The sequence below is a fragment of the Rhinolophus sinicus genome, linkage group LG16, assembly GCF_036562045.2.
Source record: "Rhinolophus sinicus isolate RSC01 linkage group LG16, ASM3656204v1, whole genome shotgun sequence".
Taxonomy (NCBI): Eukaryota; Metazoa; Chordata; class Mammalia; order Chiroptera; family Rhinolophidae; genus Rhinolophus; species Rhinolophus sinicus.
The window spans coordinates 32563809-32581684 of record NC_133765.1 but is presented as its reverse complement, the minus strand read 5'-3'; the positions used below and the strand labels follow the sequence as shown (position 1 = coordinate 32581684).

The window sequence follows — 17876 nt, the reverse complement described above, 5'->3', positions numbered from 1 at the left end:
AGAATGAAAATTGTTCTCAGTGAATACCATGGGGGCAGGGCAGCAGCCACAGGAACTCTGGGGAATGAGTTCCTTGCTGTACCATTTACAGTCCCTGAGTGGTGACTGCTGCTGCTCACCTGTGTCCGGGGCAGACTGCCTTCGCCTCTCTGGGAAGGGATGTGTACCCCTCTTTCTAGGCCCTTGGGAGCGGGAGAATGATGCTCAGTGTCCCCTGGCTGTTTGTACACAGGCTGGCTTCCCGCCTGGCGTGGTCAATATTGTTCCTGGATTTGGCCCCACGGCTGGGGCTGCCATCGCATCCCACGAGGATGTGGACAAAGTGGCCTTCACAGGCTCCACTGAGGTAAGGTGTCCCCAGGACCTCAAGCTTGTGCTGTGTTTAGCTCAAGGACCCACTGTCCTGAGGACAGTGTGTTGGAGATTAGCCTCTGGGTGCTGCGTGTGGGGGGGGGGGTCTGTCCCTGTATTGCCTCTGAGTGCATGTGCCAGGAGCGACTGTGCAGGGTTGAGCTCTTCGTAGGCTGACACTCCAGCTGTTGTTGGGGGGCTGGCCAGCCATGTGGAATAAAGAAGCTGGACTGTCTGGACTTCTTAAAACCCAGAGCTGATCACCTGCCCAAGGTCAAAGCACCTCGGCCTTTTCGGGGTCCTTGACCAGCCCTGCCCTGGAGGTTAAAGAGCGTGGGTGAGCTTCGGAAAGAAGAGTTCAAATTCCGGTCTTGCCATTATGTCATGGGGTGATTCACTGAATGTCCTTGGGGCTCTGTTCATTGTCTTGAAATGATGATGGCAGTATCTGCAGTGGAGACTGTGCGGTGTAGTGGGGGAGACAGTGGGTTTTGGAGTCAAACGAAGGGTTTCAGCAGCTCTTACTAGCCGTGCAACCTTGGGCAAGTCACGTAGCCTCCTGGAGCCTCCTGCTACCCATGTATAAAATGGGGAGCATAACTGCACTCACTTCACAGGGTTGGTGTGAGATGAGGCTCACGAATGGGCAGAGGTGTAGCCCAGAGTAAGTGAGTGAATGAGTGAGTGAGGGCCACGATTATGCTGCTCCATGTCAGGTCCTGGAGAAACAAAGACAGAAGATGCCTGTGATTCCTGAAAGTAGGGACACGATTCCTCCTGAAGAGGCGGCTTTTTCCTTCCCCTGAATTCCTGGACGGCTTCATTGCATTGACCACTCTGAGCCTGGATAGCGTAATGAGTGTCATCTTTAAACAGTGCCCCCTGAGATAAAGACACCTTCACGCATTCAGTCCGCAGTGACCCAGGTTCCAGGGGGGCAGATCAGTGGCCCTGATAATGCAGGGTCTGGCCTGGGTTCTTTCTTTTGCTTAGTCACCGCCTAAATGAATGCCTCAAGGGGACGTTGAGAATCTCACCACGGGGACGGTTTCCTGTGTTTATTCAATAAATAAGTACAGGGCCAGCCCGGTGGCTCAGGTGGTTGGGGCTCCATGCTCCTTATATTGAAGGCTGCCGGTTCGATTCCCACATGGGCCAGTGGGCTCTCAACCACAAGCCTGCTGGTTCGACTCCCTGACTCCCCCAAGGGATGGTGGGCTGCGCCCCCTGCAACTAACAACGGCAACTGGACCTGGAGCTGAACTGTGCCCTCCACAACTAGGATTGAAAGGACAACAACTTGACTTGGAAAAAATCCTAGAAGTATACACTGTTCCCCAATAAAGTCCTGTTCCCTTTCCCCAATAAAATCTTAAAAAAAAAAAAAAAAAGTCATAGAGAATAGACCCACTTTAAAAATAAATAAATAAATAAATAAGTACAGGGGTGGCTTTGTGCCAGGCTCTGAGAATATGGAGGTGAGAGGCACCCCACCTCTGCCCTCGTGGAGTGTGCTGTGTGTGGGGGACCACATTCAAAACATCGTGGGAAGGACTCAGGATAACAGGTCTGAACCGGTGCTGGACTAGGGCTGTCAGAGAGTGAATTCTGATTCCACATTTACCAGCTGTGTGACTTTGGGCAAGTGACTTGACCACTCTGAGCCCCAGCTCGCATACTTCTAAGTCAAGAAAAAGAGTTGCCCCTACTTCTGAGCTCACTGTGAGGATTGGATTCAATGCACACAAAGTACTTAGCACAGTGTCTGGTACGTAGGCAGTGCTTAGTACACGGAAGCCACTCGTGTCGTTCTTGTCATGTCATCCTAGGAGCTCCGAGGGGTGGGGCAGTGACGGTGATTGTGAGTGGCCAGATTGGGTGACGTTCTTCAGGCCTCTTGTGACCCAGCTAGTCTCTCGAGTCAGGGGTCTTTTTCTGTGCCTGTGAGAGCGCTTGGTTCTTTCTCTCCCCACTGAGAGCTTGTCTGTGTTTCTGCTTCCCTACAGGTTGGCCACCAAATCCAGATTGCTGCGGGGAGCAGTAACCTCAAGAAAGTGACCCTGGAGCTGGGGGGGAAGAGCCCTAACATCATCATGTCAGATGCTGATAGTAAGTTTTCGGAGAGAGGTGGCTGGGACTGGAGGCAGCCACTGGCAGGGTGCACAGGCCCCTCCCTCGTGCAGTCCTCGTCCGTCAGACCCATTTCTGTCCCTCCGGCCACGTGCCCCGGCCTCTCCCCGCCTCTCTTCTCTTCGCTGAGCTGCTTGGTTTTCCCACCGTGCCTCAGGCTTTCTCTCAGACCAGACTACTTTTCCTCCATCACATCCTGCTTGCTGGCCCTGCTGAGGGACCCCCAGAGTTGCTCTCTCTGGGGGAGCCTTCCCGGACCCCCACAGACAGGCTAGCGGGGTCGGCCCTCCAGCTGCTCTCTGCTCCACTCCCACTGTGCGTTATGACGTCTGTTCTTCGTCTCTGTCTGCCACTCAGTCTCCACACTCACAGGAGGGAGGGATGGGGTGTCTTGTGCTGGCACACAGTCTGGCACCCTCCAGGCTCTGTGCTGCTGTGGTGTGAATGGGTGAAGGGGGTAGGCAGCCACTGCACCAGGGTCGTCCCTCTCTCCTAACGGTCGTCTTTCTGCCTCTCCAGTGGACTGGGCCGTGGAGCAGGCCCACTTAGCCCTGTTCTTCAACCAGGGCCAGTGCTGCTGTGCAGGCTCCCGGGTCTTTGTGCAGGAGGATGTTTACACCGAGTTTGTGGAGCGGAGCGTCACCCGGGCCAAGTCTCGGGTGGTTGGCAACCCCTTTGATGGCAAGACCGAGCAGGGACCACAGGTAAGCCGGCAGATTAGGTGGGTCTGGGTGTCCAGAACCCGTGTGGAAGAGCAGAAAGGGACTTGACTTCGGAGTCTGGCAGGAGTGGATTCACATCTTGGCTCTGCCCTGTACCAGCTGTGTGTCCCTGGGAAGCCACATGCCGTCTCTGAGCTGTCATTCTCTCATCCTGAACACCTACCCTTCCTAACTCACAAGGGCTGGGCAAGGCATTTTTTTTTTAAATAGACCTTATTTTTTTTAGAACAGTTTAGTTTACAGAAAAATGAGCAGAAACTATAGAGTTCCCATATACCCCCCACTCCTCCCCCCGCCCCTGCCATTTCCTGTTATTAACAGCTTGCATTAGTGTGGTACATTGGTTATAACTGATGAACCAATATGGATACATTATTATTAATGTAAGTCTACAGTTTACCTAACGGTTCACCTTTGATGTTGCATATTTTATGGGTTTTGACAAATGTATAAAAGACATGTGTCCACCCTCATACAGAAGAGCTTTACTGCCCTAAAAATCCCCTGCCCTACCTATTCATCTCTCCCCTCCTTCCCCCCCAACACCTGGCAACCACTGATCTTTTTACTGTCTATAGTTTTGTCCTTTCCACAGTGTCATGTAGTTGGAATCATACAGTATGTAACCTTGTCAGATTGTTTCCCCCCAACCCCCGTCCCCAGATTGGCTCCTTTTACTTGACGGTGTGTGTCTAAGGTTCCTCCATGTCTTTTCACGACTTGATAGCTTATTCCTTTTTATGCCTGAGTAAATAATCCAGTGAATGGATGTACCACATTTTCTTTATGTCCTCATCTGCTGATGGACCCTTGGATGGTTTCTACTCTTTGACTATTGTAAATAGTGCTTCTGTGAATCCCAACTTCTCTTTTTCTCTCATTTTTCTTTGTGGTTTATGGCTATTTAATTATTAAGGTAATAGAAATTTGTATAAAAATTTGATAAGTATTTAAAGTAAAATATGAGACCTCTCCCTTGCCTCCGTGGCCATTCCCCATAGGTAACCACACATACAGTCGCACACATGCACGCACACACACACCCACACACACACACACACGTTTTTGCATGTTTAACAAAAGGAGGGTCATATCATATATATTATTCTATAAGCTTCCCCCTCTTTATAGAGTATCTTAGGCTTTCTAAGTCAGTCATTGCACAGATCTGTTATCAATGAACACAATATATGGATGTATCATAATCATATTTACTTTCCCCTCTACTAATGTATACTTAGAATTATTTCTGTTTTTTTGCTTTCACAAAGTATTCCCCAGTGAATATCCTTGTTCAGGTCCCTTTGTCATATGTAGAACAAATTTCTAGAAGTTAAATAGCTGGGTCAAAGGGTGGGAGCGTTTCATTTTTTGACTGGTACTAACAGACTACTTGCCAGATGACCTGTACCAGCTTAGTCCTTCTTTTTTAAAGCTGAGATATAATTGATGTAAAATGTATTTATTAGTCCTTCTAAAAGCGTATGAACATTACAGTGTATTCAACATACCCTTATCGATGTGTTTCCTTACTATTTTAAATTTTTAGTAATCTCATGGTTGAAAAATAAAAACAATGCTTTTGCTGTGCATTTCTCTGAGGGCTAATGAGGTTTTGATTAAACTGTTTTTCTTATCTTTATTGGCCCTTGGGATTTCCTCTCCCAAATCTTGCTTATTCATGACCATTGCCCATTTCCCAGTAGTCTCCATGCCAGTGCGGTTCAACGCCTGAAGCTGGGAGAGGTCTGGCCCTAGCATCTCTGTACCTCTGGGCTCCTTCTCCTGCAGGTGGATGAAACTCAGTTTAAGAAGATCCTCGGCTATATCAAATCTGGGAAGGACGAGGGGGCGAAGCTGCTCTGTGGTGGAGGGGCGGCTGCTGACCGTGGCTACTTCATCCAGCCCACTGTGTTTGGAGGCGTGCAAGACAGCATGACCATCGCTAAGGAGGAGGTCAGCCCGGGGCCTGCAGCTCTGGGGAATGTTCGTAGGTGAAGGGGACAATTCAATCCAGCATCCTGACACCATGACCCAATGTCATGGCTCTGTGCCTAGGACAAATGATTAGGTTGGTGCAAAAGTAATTGCGATTTAAAAGATGAAAAATAATTGCCAAAACCGCTATTACTTTTGTACCAACCTAATATTTACAATTCACAGCTGATCTTGTCACTCTCCTCTTCAGCCTCTTATGGCTGGCTGGCTACCCACCCACTGTTGGGGAGAACTTCAACATTCCCTGGCACAGCCTACAGGCCCACTGAGTTCTGGTCCCTGCAAACCAGGAAGCAAGGAACGCACTGCCCAGCCTTTTCGTGGTCTTCATGTAAGCAGGACATTGTACGAGCCCGAGGCCTGACTTCCTCCCGTGACTCCCCCTCAGCACTCACTGTGGATGCAGAGCAAGAGCTCTGGCCATTCACTCACTCGTTTCACAAATATCATCAAGTGCCTACTCCGCAGACCCTGGAGAGCCAGGGGTCTCCAAAATGCGTTCTCTGCCCCCACTCTACTTCCCCAGCTGGATTCAGCCCTACAGTGGCCCTATCAGGGGAAATATGATAGTGTCTCCCCCTTTCATGTATAATTCGAAGTAAAATAATACTAAAATGCAAAATCAGGGTAAGAAAGTCCAACAGAGTTCTGCGTCTTTCCCCATCATGAATACTTTGATGCTTTTTTTTTTGGAAATTACAAATATGAATTTTCTGGACGGGTTGGGGGAGGTGTCACTGCTCTGCTAGTGCCCAGAGTGCACGAGGCCCTGTCTCACGGCCCTCGCTGCCACCATGCTCAGCTCCTGGCACGTCGCTCCTACCTCCGTCTTGACACTTCCCAGCCCTGGCATCAGCCATTTCTTTAAGAAGTCCTCGTTTCCTTCAGGATTTCATGAGAATGGGCACCGGGCATGCTTCTGCCTGGAACTGTTTCCCCGTCCCTGCTCCTCATCCCTACTCTGGTTTGGCCAGTTTCTGCTCCTATGTCACAGCGCGACTGTCACTTCTGTGAGGACTTCCCAGACACCCACCGCTCAGGCAGGCAGGTGGCTCCTTGGGCTCCCACTACTCATTACACTGCTTCTAATGGTCACATTCTAATTACATGATAAGTACATTATGATTGCTTACAGTCTGTCCCCCGAGAGGGCTGAGAACTGCCAGACCCCAACAGCAATAAGTATACTTAGCCCCCACATCTTGGTTTCTAAATCCCATTCTTCACTGAAAGGAACCAGGATTCCTTGAAAAAATGGCTCATTCCAAGAATAGGGCAGGGAAACTACAAGGTAAACTGCAATGTCTTGAGAGCAGAGACTGTATTGTGTTATAGTTGTTTCTTCAGCATCTAGTGTGTGCCTTGCTGAGTGACTGACTTAAATGTTTTGATACTAAATCTACGTGTAACATGCCAGCAACGCCTACATTGCAGGATTGTTTAGAAGAGAAGATATGGTATATAAAGCACATAGAACGTCACCAATCCCCTCAGCTTCCTTCCCTTTGTGTTTCAGTGAGCTTGGGAGCTGCCGTCTCCTCTGGAAACGTTAGGGCATGTCTAGGGCTCGTTACCACCTCTGGAGTCGTCTGCTCAGCACTGTGAAAGCTGGAGAGCAGGTGGTTCCGTGTCTGCCTTGCCCTCCCACTCTGCTCTCTCACCCCAGATCTTTGGGCCAGTGATGCAGATCCTGAAGTTCAAGACCATCGAGGAAGTCGTTGGGAGAGCCAACAATTCCAAGTACGGGCTGGCCGCGGCTGTCTTCACAAAGGACTTGGACAAAGCGAATTATCTGTCCCAAGCGCTGCAGGCTGGTACTGTGTGGTAAGAGCCTCCGAGCAGCCCCTCACGCCCAGGCAGGGATCCCCAGAGCCATGGTCTGTGGCGATCCAGTGCTCACGTCCCAGAGTTTGGAGTACTGGGCTCAGTTCCTCCGGGCACAGGGTGTGGTGCAGCAGACAGATGAGAGCTTTCCTGCCCCCTCTCCTCCAGGAGATTCAATTTCTCTCCAGTGCGTATGCCCGTGCAGCTGTTCTTGGGCAAGCAGGTGGACCTGGTCTTCAAAGCTTAGCACCTACTTCACACCCATTAGGGTGGCTGTAATTTTAAAATACGGAAAACATCAAGTGTTCATGAGCATGTGGAGAAATTGGAACGCTCGCATGTTGCTGGTGGGAATGTAAAATGGTGCAGCCACTGTGGAACACAGTCTGGTAGCTCCTCAGTCAGTTAAACACGGAGTTACCATGGGACCCACAATGCCACTCCTAGGTACATACCTAGGCATACGCCCTCACAGAACAGTGCGCCTCCATGTTCACAGCAGGTTACAGCAGCCAAAGGCGGCAACAGCCTAAATGTCCATCAACAGATGAACAGATAAACCTAATGGGGTCTGTCCATGCAATGAACTGTTATTCGACCCTAAGCAGCAATGAAGTACTGACACACGCTACAGCATACATACATGTCACTTGAAGATGTGACACTAAGTGAAAGAAGGCAGACACAACAGGCCACATGTTGTGTGAGTCCATGTATAGGAAACGTACAGAACAGGCGAATCCATAGAGTCAGAACAGAAGGTAGGTTAGTGGTCGCCAGGGGCTGGGTGAGGAGGAACGGGGAGTGACTGCTTATTGGGTACAGGGTTTCTTTTCGGGTGTTAGAAATATTCTGGAATTAACATTTCTAGAAATATTAATTAATATTTAATGTTTATCAAATATCTATTACTTTATTAATTATTAATAGAAATATTAATTAGTGTGCCTAGAAATATTAATTGATATTCTGGAATTAATATTTCTGTGATTGATAATTCCAGAAATATTCTGGAATTAATCAATGGTTTGGACAACATTGTAAATATGCTATAAAATACTGAATTATACACCTTAAAATGGTGAGTTTTAAATTCAATTGAAATTTAATAGTTTTTACAAATTGCAAAAAAAAGCCTGGCACCTAATTAGCAAAAACAATTCATTAAAAGGGCTCTAGGACATGGCGCACCCTGGTACTGATCTCCCTCTGTGACCACATCATGAAGGACGAAGGTGGCTTGCTGTCGACTCCTAAGGGGCTGCTGATTACTATGCTTCTTCCCATCCATTTTTTGTCAATAAGACTTGAGAGTAATATGAGAGGTCTAAGGGGTATGAATGATACATAACCCCCAACAGTTACTTCTGAAATCTTGTTTCAAATTATAGGGTCAACTGCTATAACGTGTTTGGGGCCCAATCGCCATTTGGTGGCTACAAGTTTTCTGGGAATGGCCGGGAGCTGGGCGAGTATGGTCTGCAGGCGTACACTGAAGTGAAAACCGTGAGTCTGGGCACTTCCTCAGCCTTCCGCGCCGCGAGAGTCCATCAGTATTTATTACTAGTTTCTTACTATAAGCCAGAGAAGCTGCAGAAGAGGGTAGAGACCCAGTCTGTGCTCTGTCTTCTGACAGATAACTGGAGACTTACTTGGCCGTCACTCTGCCCACATAGTCTTTTGCTGCTGGGCTTGGTTAGACGCCAAGTTCTATAAAACCTGAGACGAAGTAAAGATCCCTGTAGGTTGAAGCAGCGAGAAAAAGCTTCTAATAAAATCAAGTTATGAGTCAGTGGATGATCAAGGCCATAAATAAACCCAAATCCATGCTCATTGATTTTGCGATTTCAGTGACAGGAATATAGCTGGAAGAACTAATCAGAAATACAAAGCAAGCCTTATTTCCATAAATGTCATCACAGGATTCTCTAAGAGGGACAAATCAGATGTAACCTAAATGTTCAGTAAATTGTGGAACACCTAAATCATAGAGTACTAATAGCCATTAAAATATTTTTGTAGACTATTTGATATGGAAAATGCTCATCCTTTAAAGTGAAAAAGTAGCAAAGTAATATATGCATCATAAAGCCAATTTAAAAACTATTTATGCCCATATGTAGCAACTTAGATATCTTTATTTACAAACATCAAGAAGACAGGAAAGATAAACACTAAAGTGCAAATGATTTTCTCGCTACAATGAACACTAATTACAGTTTAACTGGGAAACATACCCACAAGTGATATTCAAAGAAAAGAAAGATTGGCTAGCTGGGCCTTCCCAGGAATGGAAAAGGCCCAGGGCAAGCAGACCAGCAGAGGGCGGGGAGCAGGGGAGCGAAGGCAAACAGTGCTCTTTGTGCAGCACAACAGGGCTGAGGCCGAGAATAAATGACTAAGACACACCTGTCCTTAGGGACTCACTGGAATAAAATACACATAATTGCTTGTTTGGGGACAATTTCCCCATCTATACACGAGGTGAGACCCAGACTTGAAGTTCACATTGAGATTTCATTGGCCTGTAACTTCATCAAAATGATGGTTATGGACGTTATTGGGTGTGGAGGGAGGGGACAGGGAGGGCTAGGACTGAGCCTGAGAATCGCAGTATCTAAGGACGGACTGGGGGCGGAGGGGGGGTGGGAGAGCCTGTAAAGAGGAGGCCTGAGTTGAGGTGATTCGTGAGGGAAGCCAAGTGGACCACGCTGCGCACACGGGAGGCCCTGGGAGCTGAGACGCTGGGAGAACTGTAGAAAGCTTTTGAGGACAGACGTGGCAGGACCTGATTCGTCAGCCCGGCCCCTGCACTGTGCCAAGCACTGCTTCGTGCTTGTGATAAAGATTCCTGTAATGTGAGCTTTGGAACTCAAGCGACGACACTAGCAAAAAGAGGGATTTTTCAGAAGAGCAGTCAGGTTTGCAAGGGGGACTGATGAGAACATTTCTTCTTTTAAACTCATTTTTACTGCGGGCTTACTTTGTGTCAGTCTGTGCTAGAGTCTCTTATGTATGTGACCTCATTTAATGCTCACAGCAACCCCACAAAGGAGATATTGTTGTTATCCCATTTTACGGATGAGGCACATAGAGGGAAATATTTACCCAGTAGTGGGGAAAGCTGGGATTCAAGCCTAAATCCTTCTGAATCTGGACTCTCTCCCACTTAACACACTGAGACACCTATGAGCTTCAGCACATTATTTTGTCCCTTGCTTTGATTGTTTTGGAGGAAAACATGGATCTAGGTCAGGGTCTCCCAACCTTGGCATATTGACATTTGGGGTGGGGTAATTCTTTGTTGTGGGGGGCTGTGCTGTGCAGTGTAGGATTGTTGAGCAGCAGCCCTGACGTCTCCCCACTGGATGCCAGTAAGAACCCTCCCTCCCCCCAAATATCCCTTGACATTCAAAAACGGGTTAAGGGAGGCAGAGTGTGATGCCCTAGTGGCTGCTGGGATTGGCCGCGTGGCCATCAAGGTGCTGGAGGGAAGGAAAGCCCTCTGCTCGTTCTCATTCTGGGGCAGCACCCAGCTGGAGGTGCTGCCCACAGCGAGCTCACAGCAGCATGAAGATTCACCAGCTTCTCTGCACCCCTCTTCCAGGTCACAGTGAAAGTTCCTCAGAAGAACTCGTAAAGAACCACGACCACGCCGGCTTCCTGACTTACCCGGTGAGACAAAGCTCAGTGACATTAGCAACAGTATCAAGAAAAATGACCCTTGCACTCTAAAAGTCTGAAAAGAGAAATTCTCCCACAAAATCTCTTGGTTCAAGAAGGTCCCAGAATTTGACTTCCTGTTGGGTGGGGGTGGGGTAAAGGGAATATGGGAAGCATTTGAAACTGCAATAATACCAGCGTATTCTTGTGATTTTTCAAAAACAGACTCAAATGTCTCATCGCGTACATCTGATACACTTTTGTAACTCGCCCTCATAGGAGAAGAAAAAGCCATTGTTTCCTATTGTATTCACTTGGAGGCCATAGCTAGCACCTTGCTTTGTATTCTGGACTAAAACTCATTAAAAAACAGTGCTGTTCTTCACTTTTTGGGTAGTTCTTTTTTATCTCAATAGGAAGGTTGTCCTCTGTGTTCAGAAGTCAACTCCACCGCTCACCTACTGTGGGTAAACAGCTTTTGTTTCGTGTGTTTAATTGACACATACCTGTGGCTTGTCCACCTGCGGCAGCCCTGGGCTGGGCACTGAGGGTGACACCTACACAAAATTTCCAGCCCCTGCCCTCAGAGAGGGGGAGGTAAACCAGGAAAGAGACACTTGACATCCAAGGTTGGCTCTCCGTCTTTTTAAGTTCAAAAATGTGATTAAACCAAATGAGACAGAGTCATGCTGGACCAAGTTTATCAGATTGATTTGGAAACGAGATGTCAGTTTTCTCATTTTAAGTGAGGTCTACATTTTCAGTAACCAGACCTATTGAATCTCCTGTCCAGAACACTGTCTTCCTTTAGTCAGGGGACTGGCAAATTAGTTAAGTAATTTGTATTATCAGTAAATTAGGAATCAGAAAATTCCTTGGTGAGCAATGGAATCAGCAAAAAGAGATGAATCACAGTAGTAGTTTGTGAAGTTAGTGATGTAGTTTGAGTCACAGATTCCTTTAAGAATTTGAGGAGAAGTTTGATCCTCTCTTATGAAAAATACACCTTCTGTAATAATTTCTGCAGAGTGTCGGGAGTGATGTAGCTCTCTGGCTGGCCCCACGCCTTATTTCACTCAGGCGAAGCCACATCTGGATAAACCGTCCCTATTCTACCGAAGACGAATTTGACTTCTTTGAATAGCACTTCACACACTATGTCATACATGCATATACTGTACTGTTACTTACTTTTTTCTTTAAATCAACTCTTGTATTCAGATAAAAATTAAAAAAAAACACACCTGATTGCCATACATAAAAAAATAATATTTAACTGCTATAAATAGAAGGCATTATATAAAAGATAAAAGTGAAACGACGTTGCTAAATGTAAACTAATGAAATACAAATAAATATAATCATTCTACCATGGTTCCTACCTGAAATGTGTCTCAGCAGACTAGGAATTTCTGGACTGGTTGGCAGCAACAGGATATTCTAGTTCATGTTGCTTCAAGATAAAATGGGATTCACTGCCAATAAAATGAAAAGGAATTTTAGCTTCAATGGTAACCAGCAACAATGCCATGATGCATAAATCTAGAGGCAAAGTGCAGAGCTCTGAACCCACCCTCGTTCTCCCGCCCTGTTCTGCGGCCTCCTCCCAGGTTTAGGACGGCACGTTGCAAGCTGGGGTATGTGGCAGCTGCAGGGATAGACTGGTCAGCTGAAATGGCTGTCCCGACCCTCATGGCACTTGAAATCTATATTTCAATATATTCTCTAAGCTAAAGAAATTTCCTCTTCACTCGAAATTTAGGGTGGTGCCCTCCCTATGCCTAACTTTACCACCGAATTAATCTAAACTCTCATAACGTGAAATTACTTCTGGGAAATTAAAAAAAAATACAGTGTATCGTTTAAGGATATTTTAGTTGGAAGTATCAGAAAACCAAATTCAAACCAGTGTGAAAAAAATGGCCCCCATATTTTAAAATCTTGGGATCTTGGCTTTGGCCATGGCTTGGTTCAGAAGTTCAGAAAGTTTCCATCTGTTGGTTCCACCTCTGCCACATGGGCTTTGTTTTCAGGCCATACCCATCCGTTTTGGTTCTGGTGGGTGTGGATCCTTAGGTGAGCCAACTGCGCTCATACCCTGCCAGGCTCAAGTCCACTGGCTAGGAATAAAAACCCATTTTTGCTAGCTCAGGCAAAGACCTTGTGGTTCATGCTGATTGTTCCAGTTGATGTGACATCCCACTCCTACCCTGACCAATCGCTGTGGTCAGAGGAATGAGACGTGGTGACTCACTTAGACCTGACTCCTAACCGTCCACCCCTGTAGCCTGGAGGTGCTTCTATGGTAACCAGCAATAATATCTGGGCTGAGATCGAGGGAGGGATGGATCCCCAAAAGAAAATTGAGGTTCTTGCCTGAGGAGGGGACACGGAGACTGGAAAGTCCCCTACTGAGTTATTCCCAACCATTCAGTACTCCAAACTACGTTGCCAAGAACCCCTTTAGGAGTGAATTGGGAAAAAACAGAAATGTAATGTTTCTTGCACTTGATCTCTGTGAATCAGACTCACTACAATTTTAAGAGAATCCATTCTTTAAACTGATGACCACAAAGGAAATGCCAGCTATGAAGAAATGTCTATAATGTTGATTTGACATCCTACACGCTTATTAACCTGTACTTTCAGTGACAGGAACCAATTAGAACCTTAAGAAGCTGTCTGAAGCAAAAACAAAGCTCTCAGGTTATGAACCTAATCTCTTTGGGTATTTGGATGTGGGTCAGTCACAGGAGTATTGGGTGTAAAGCTGCTGTCTGCCCTGAGGCTTGCTGAGTGCCCAAGAGGAAATGCTTCCACTTCCGGCTGAATAAAGGACACAGGAGCTTTTCGTGCAGCCTGGAGAAGCTGGCTGACGGGGCGTTTTCTAAGTATAGGCGCCACCTCGTGGGCAATACATACAACTACACCGCTTATCCTCTCAGAGAGCTGATAGGATACACCTCCCTGCCGGTGTCTTTCAAAGACAGTGTTACACACAACATCGGCAACGTTTGGCAGGCAATGCAATGAGGGAATAAAGGGGCCAGGGTCATGTACTCCAAATAACTTAAAAACAGGACTACAACAAAAACCTGTACACGAATGTTCACAGCAGTACTATTCACAATAGCCAAAAGATGGAGATAACCCGAGTGTCCATCAACCGGTGGATACACAAAACGTGGTCTATCCTCGTAATGCAATACTATTCAGCCATAAAAAGGAATGAAGCACGCACACACGCTACACCATAGATGAACCTCAAAAAAAAAACATGCTAAGTGAAAGAAGCCAGACACCAAAGGCCACATATTATATGATTCCATGTGTATGAAACGTCCAGAATGGGTAAATTCACAGAGACAGAAAGATCGGTGGTTGCCAGGGGCTGGGAAAAGGACAGTGATTACTTAATGGATACTGGGTTTCTTTTTGGGGTGATGAAAATGTTTTGGAACTAGACAGAGATGATGTTTCCACGACATGGTGAAAATATACTAAGTGCCACCGAATTGTTCACTTGAAAATGGTTGATTGCATGTTACGTGAATTTCACCTCAACTAAAATAATAAATAAAGCAGCCAGGACTACAGAGCGGTTTGGGGTAACTTGGACAAGCTGTATAACCTCTGGGCCTCCATTTCCTTACAAACCCTCTCATCACTCCCAGCCCTCATTCAGCTATTTTGTGAAGGAGAAAAGGGAACTGATATTTACCTACTAACCTTTTCTGAAAATGAAATAAATACACATGGTAAAAAAACAATTCAGTGAAATATAAATCCGGCTCCTAATCTCGTGGCCCCAAGAAGAAACATTTATTGTGTACCTACGGGTGCCCAGAGATGCTGACGCTGCCTGTCTGGAGGCCATTCTCTGAGAACCACTAGCCCAGGGAAAGAACCACATTCTCTGATCCTTCCACATAGAAACCGTCATCTCCTTAATATGAAGGATCAAGATGTCCTTCAGAAAGGTTTGTGTTTGTTTGCTCTTTACTTTCTATTTTGGAATTATTTCAAACGTACAGAAGTTTTAAGAACAGTACAACAATCTCTCATATACTCCTCCAGATGCATCCATTTTTAGCATTTTTGCCCATTTGCTCTATTACCTTCCCTCCTTCTCACCTCCTATAGATATTTTCTTGTTTTTCTGGACCATCTTTGAGTAGGTTGCAGGCATCATGCCTGTTTACCTCAATACTTGATTGTGTTGGAATTTTTACCTTGGATATTCTCTTACATAAGCACAGTTCAGTTACTAAATTTGGCAATTTAATTTGATCCTTGTGGGAGCTTCTGACAACACTGGACATATCTGAGGGACAGGATTATCCTCAGGGAAGCAGATGACATTTCCTGGTCCTACTCTGCCTCCTTGGGGACGCTTGTACCCTAGCTATGAACCAGGAAGAGGTCTCCCACTCACCCGTGCTGGCACTCTGATCTCAGACTTGCAGCCTCCAGAACTGTGAGAAATACATTTCTGCTGTTTATGGGCCACTCAACCTATGGCATTTAGTTACAGCTGCCCCAACAGACAAAGGAAGCATGTGACTTTCACTCATTTCTGACTCCTACCTCCTCTCTTCAATGCCATTGCCAGGGATGGGAACGATAGCAGTTGTGTTGGTAAATAATCACCATCAGCAGCAGCAGCAGCAGCAGCTGAGCATTTAATGGTTTATTTTTAAAGCTATATGAAAATGTCATGTACCTGTACATTTCAGGTAATCTTGTTTCTTGATCCTCAGATGGAAAGTAGGAATCAGTTCTCAAATGAGATATAATAATTCTTTGGGAATTTTGACTTCAGAATCTCACTTTGTTCTTGGGCTTCAGAAGGGCTACCAAATGAAGTTGTTGTTTAATGGATTCAGGGTTTGAGTTTTGCAAGATTAGAAAGTTCTGGAGATAGGTTGTACAATAACGTGAATTATACTTAGCACTACTGAACTGTACACTTAGAAATGGTTAAGATGGTAAATTTTATGTTATACACAATAAGAAACTAATTTTTCAAAAAGGCCACCAAGTGAGACATCTGAGAAGCTGTCCCAGGAGAGGAATGATGTTTCTGTGGCTCCGAAAGGAGAGGCCCTAGTGAGCATCAGGGAACAGTGAGGGAAGCAGAGTGGAGTTGTCTGGCAACGGACAGAAAAGGCCATGTGTGGGATGGTTCAGGCCAGGTCAGGGGCAGTGTTCCAGCCGCGCCTCAGGAGCCCGGCAAGGATGCGGAGCAAATGGAGAGCTGCCCCGCGGGACACTGCAAGTCCCTTCCAACTCTGAGAGGCGGAAGGATTTGAGCGGAGTCAAGTTCAGCAAATGCTAGAATTTTCCACTCACTGACTGTCAAATTTTACTCTGAAATTCAGGTGAAACACTTGTGTGTGCTTTTACACTAGAGGAGAATATAACTTGGTACGACCTTTCTGGTAGGAATCCTCTGCTAAACAAACAACTGGACAAGTGTGCAAAGCATATTAGGAAAAAGCACTATTTGTAATAGCAGAAAACTTCCAACAACTTAAATGCCCATTAAAAAAACCAGTGACCACTTGGTGGCCTTCAGAGTGACAAGACATCAGTCTAAGTGTCAAGTAAAAGGAAGATGTTTTGGGGGCGGACATGGGACAGGAAGTGCAGTGAGATAGGGACACTGCTCCTTTCTGCTTCTCCCACAGCAGGCTCCTCTCTCTGCAGACTGGCTTTCGCCACTTTAATATTCATGAAGCAGATAACGGCTGCCTCAGCCTGGACAACACAACCCACAACTGGCCTAATGTTCCCGTCTCAATTCCCAGGAGGCTCCGATGGGCCAGCTTGGGTCAGATGGCCACTCCTGAGTCAGCCAGCTGTGGCCGTGGGGGTCACATGGCACTCGCCTGTAGTTAGGCCCAACCCCTGCGCAGGGCTGTCCTGTGATGGGCACCCTGGAGGTGTCTCCACTCCCCCATCAATGTGGTCCAGGACCCACAGGCAGCATGTGCACCACTGGGCAGCTTCCCGGCAACGCAGAACCCCAGGTTCCAATCACACCTGATGAATCAGAATCTACATTTTAACAAGACCCTCAGGGGCTAGTACGTGCATTCAAGTTTGTGGGACACTAGTTTAGCGCAAGATGGGACAGTTGACTCCCATTTCTTTCCTTCCTTCCTCCTTTTCTTCCCTCCTAGCTTTTCTTACTAAACAGCTTAACTGATATAATTCACATACCATACAATTCACCCATGTAAAGTATCCAATTCAATTTTTTTTGTATGTTCACAGAATTGTGCATCTATCACCACAATCAATTTTAGAACATTTTCATTGCCCTAAAAAACAACAACAAAAACCCCATACTCCTTGGCTGTCAGCCCCTTATCATCGCCTACTCCCCCTCTCCCAGTCCCTGGCAATCACTAATCTACTTTGTTTCTAGGGATTTGTGTATTCTGGACATTTCCTATAAGTGGAGTCATACAGTGTACGTTTGTCTTCTTTCACTTAGCAAAATGTTTTCAAGGCTCATGCACAGTGTAGCATGTCAGTACTTCATTCCTTTTTACTGCCAAATACTATTCCGTTATATGGATATGTCACATTTTGTGTATCCATTCATCTGTTGTTTCCAGTTTTTGGCTATTATGAATCATGCTGCTAAGACCATTTGTGTACAAGTTTTTGTGTGGATGTTTCCATTTCTCTTGGGTTAGACTTCCATTTTCAGAAGAAAAAAAAATTCACAGGACAGAAACTCAGATGTGACTGGGCCCTGGCTTTGGATAATGCCCAGTGCTGACCTTAAAACAGGACTCAGAATTTTTCAGGTCCTCTCCAAAGTAAACACACACCTGAAAGGAATCCTTACAGAAGATTTTGGGAGGGTCAAAGGGGAGTGACACACCACATGGGGTTCAGCCTGTCATTGCTGCCCTTCCCAATCCGCAGAGACGCATCTTCTCCTGGGTGTCCTCCCCTTTCCCTAGCCCCGGGTTTCCTTCTACCTGGTTGTTCGCCCAACACAGCCCCTCCTCCTCCTCTCTGCCCGCATCCCCTGCTCCATCCTTTCCTAATGCAGAGCACATCTGTCATATATAATTCGCACTCTCTCACCCACCCTCAACCTTAGTCAGCAAATCAAGGACCCTTGTTGGGGAATGGTGATGGTTGAAAATGATAAATCATTTTTCTGCC

General features: G+C 46.3%; 2 protein-coding genes across 5 annotated transcripts in view; one reads left to right on the top strand and one right to left on the bottom strand.

Annotated features, from left to right (window-relative positions):
• The window catches only part of ALDH2 (aldehyde dehydrogenase 2 family member), a 28603-nt gene extending 16546 nt beyond the window's left edge, over positions 1 to 12057 (top strand). Inside the window, exons 7-14 of one of the 3 annotated variants that reach the window (XM_074321053.1) lie at positions 233 to 346; positions 2358 to 2460; positions 3001 to 3185; positions 4995 to 5159; positions 6868 to 7025; positions 8417 to 8531; positions 10633 to 10700; positions 11716 to 12057. In XM_074321053.1, coding sequence (XP_074177154.1) covers positions 233 to 346; positions 2358 to 2460; positions 3001 to 3185; positions 4995 to 5159; positions 6868 to 7025; positions 8417 to 8531; positions 10633 to 10665 — 873 coding nt within the window. In that variant the 3' untranslated portion in view covers positions 10666 to 10700; positions 11716 to 12057. Of the gene's footprint in view, positions 1 to 232; positions 347 to 2357; positions 2461 to 3000; positions 3186 to 4994; positions 5160 to 6867; positions 7026 to 8416; positions 8532 to 10632; positions 11074 to 11715 lie in introns of those variants that run through there. The other 2 variants (XM_019733888.2, XM_019733887.2) reach the window with 2 other exon arrangements.
• The window catches only part of TMEM116 (transmembrane protein 116), a 197491-nt gene that overhangs the window by 58586 nt on the left and 121029 nt on the right, over positions 1 to 17876 (bottom strand). Inside the window, exon 11 of one of the 2 annotated variants that reach the window (XR_012492554.1) lies at positions 12071 to 12163. The gene's annotated coding sequence lies outside the window, so the exon portion shown is untranslated. Of the gene's footprint in view, positions 1 to 12069; positions 12164 to 17876 lie in introns of those variants that run through there. The other variant, XR_012492553.1, reaches the window with a different exon arrangement.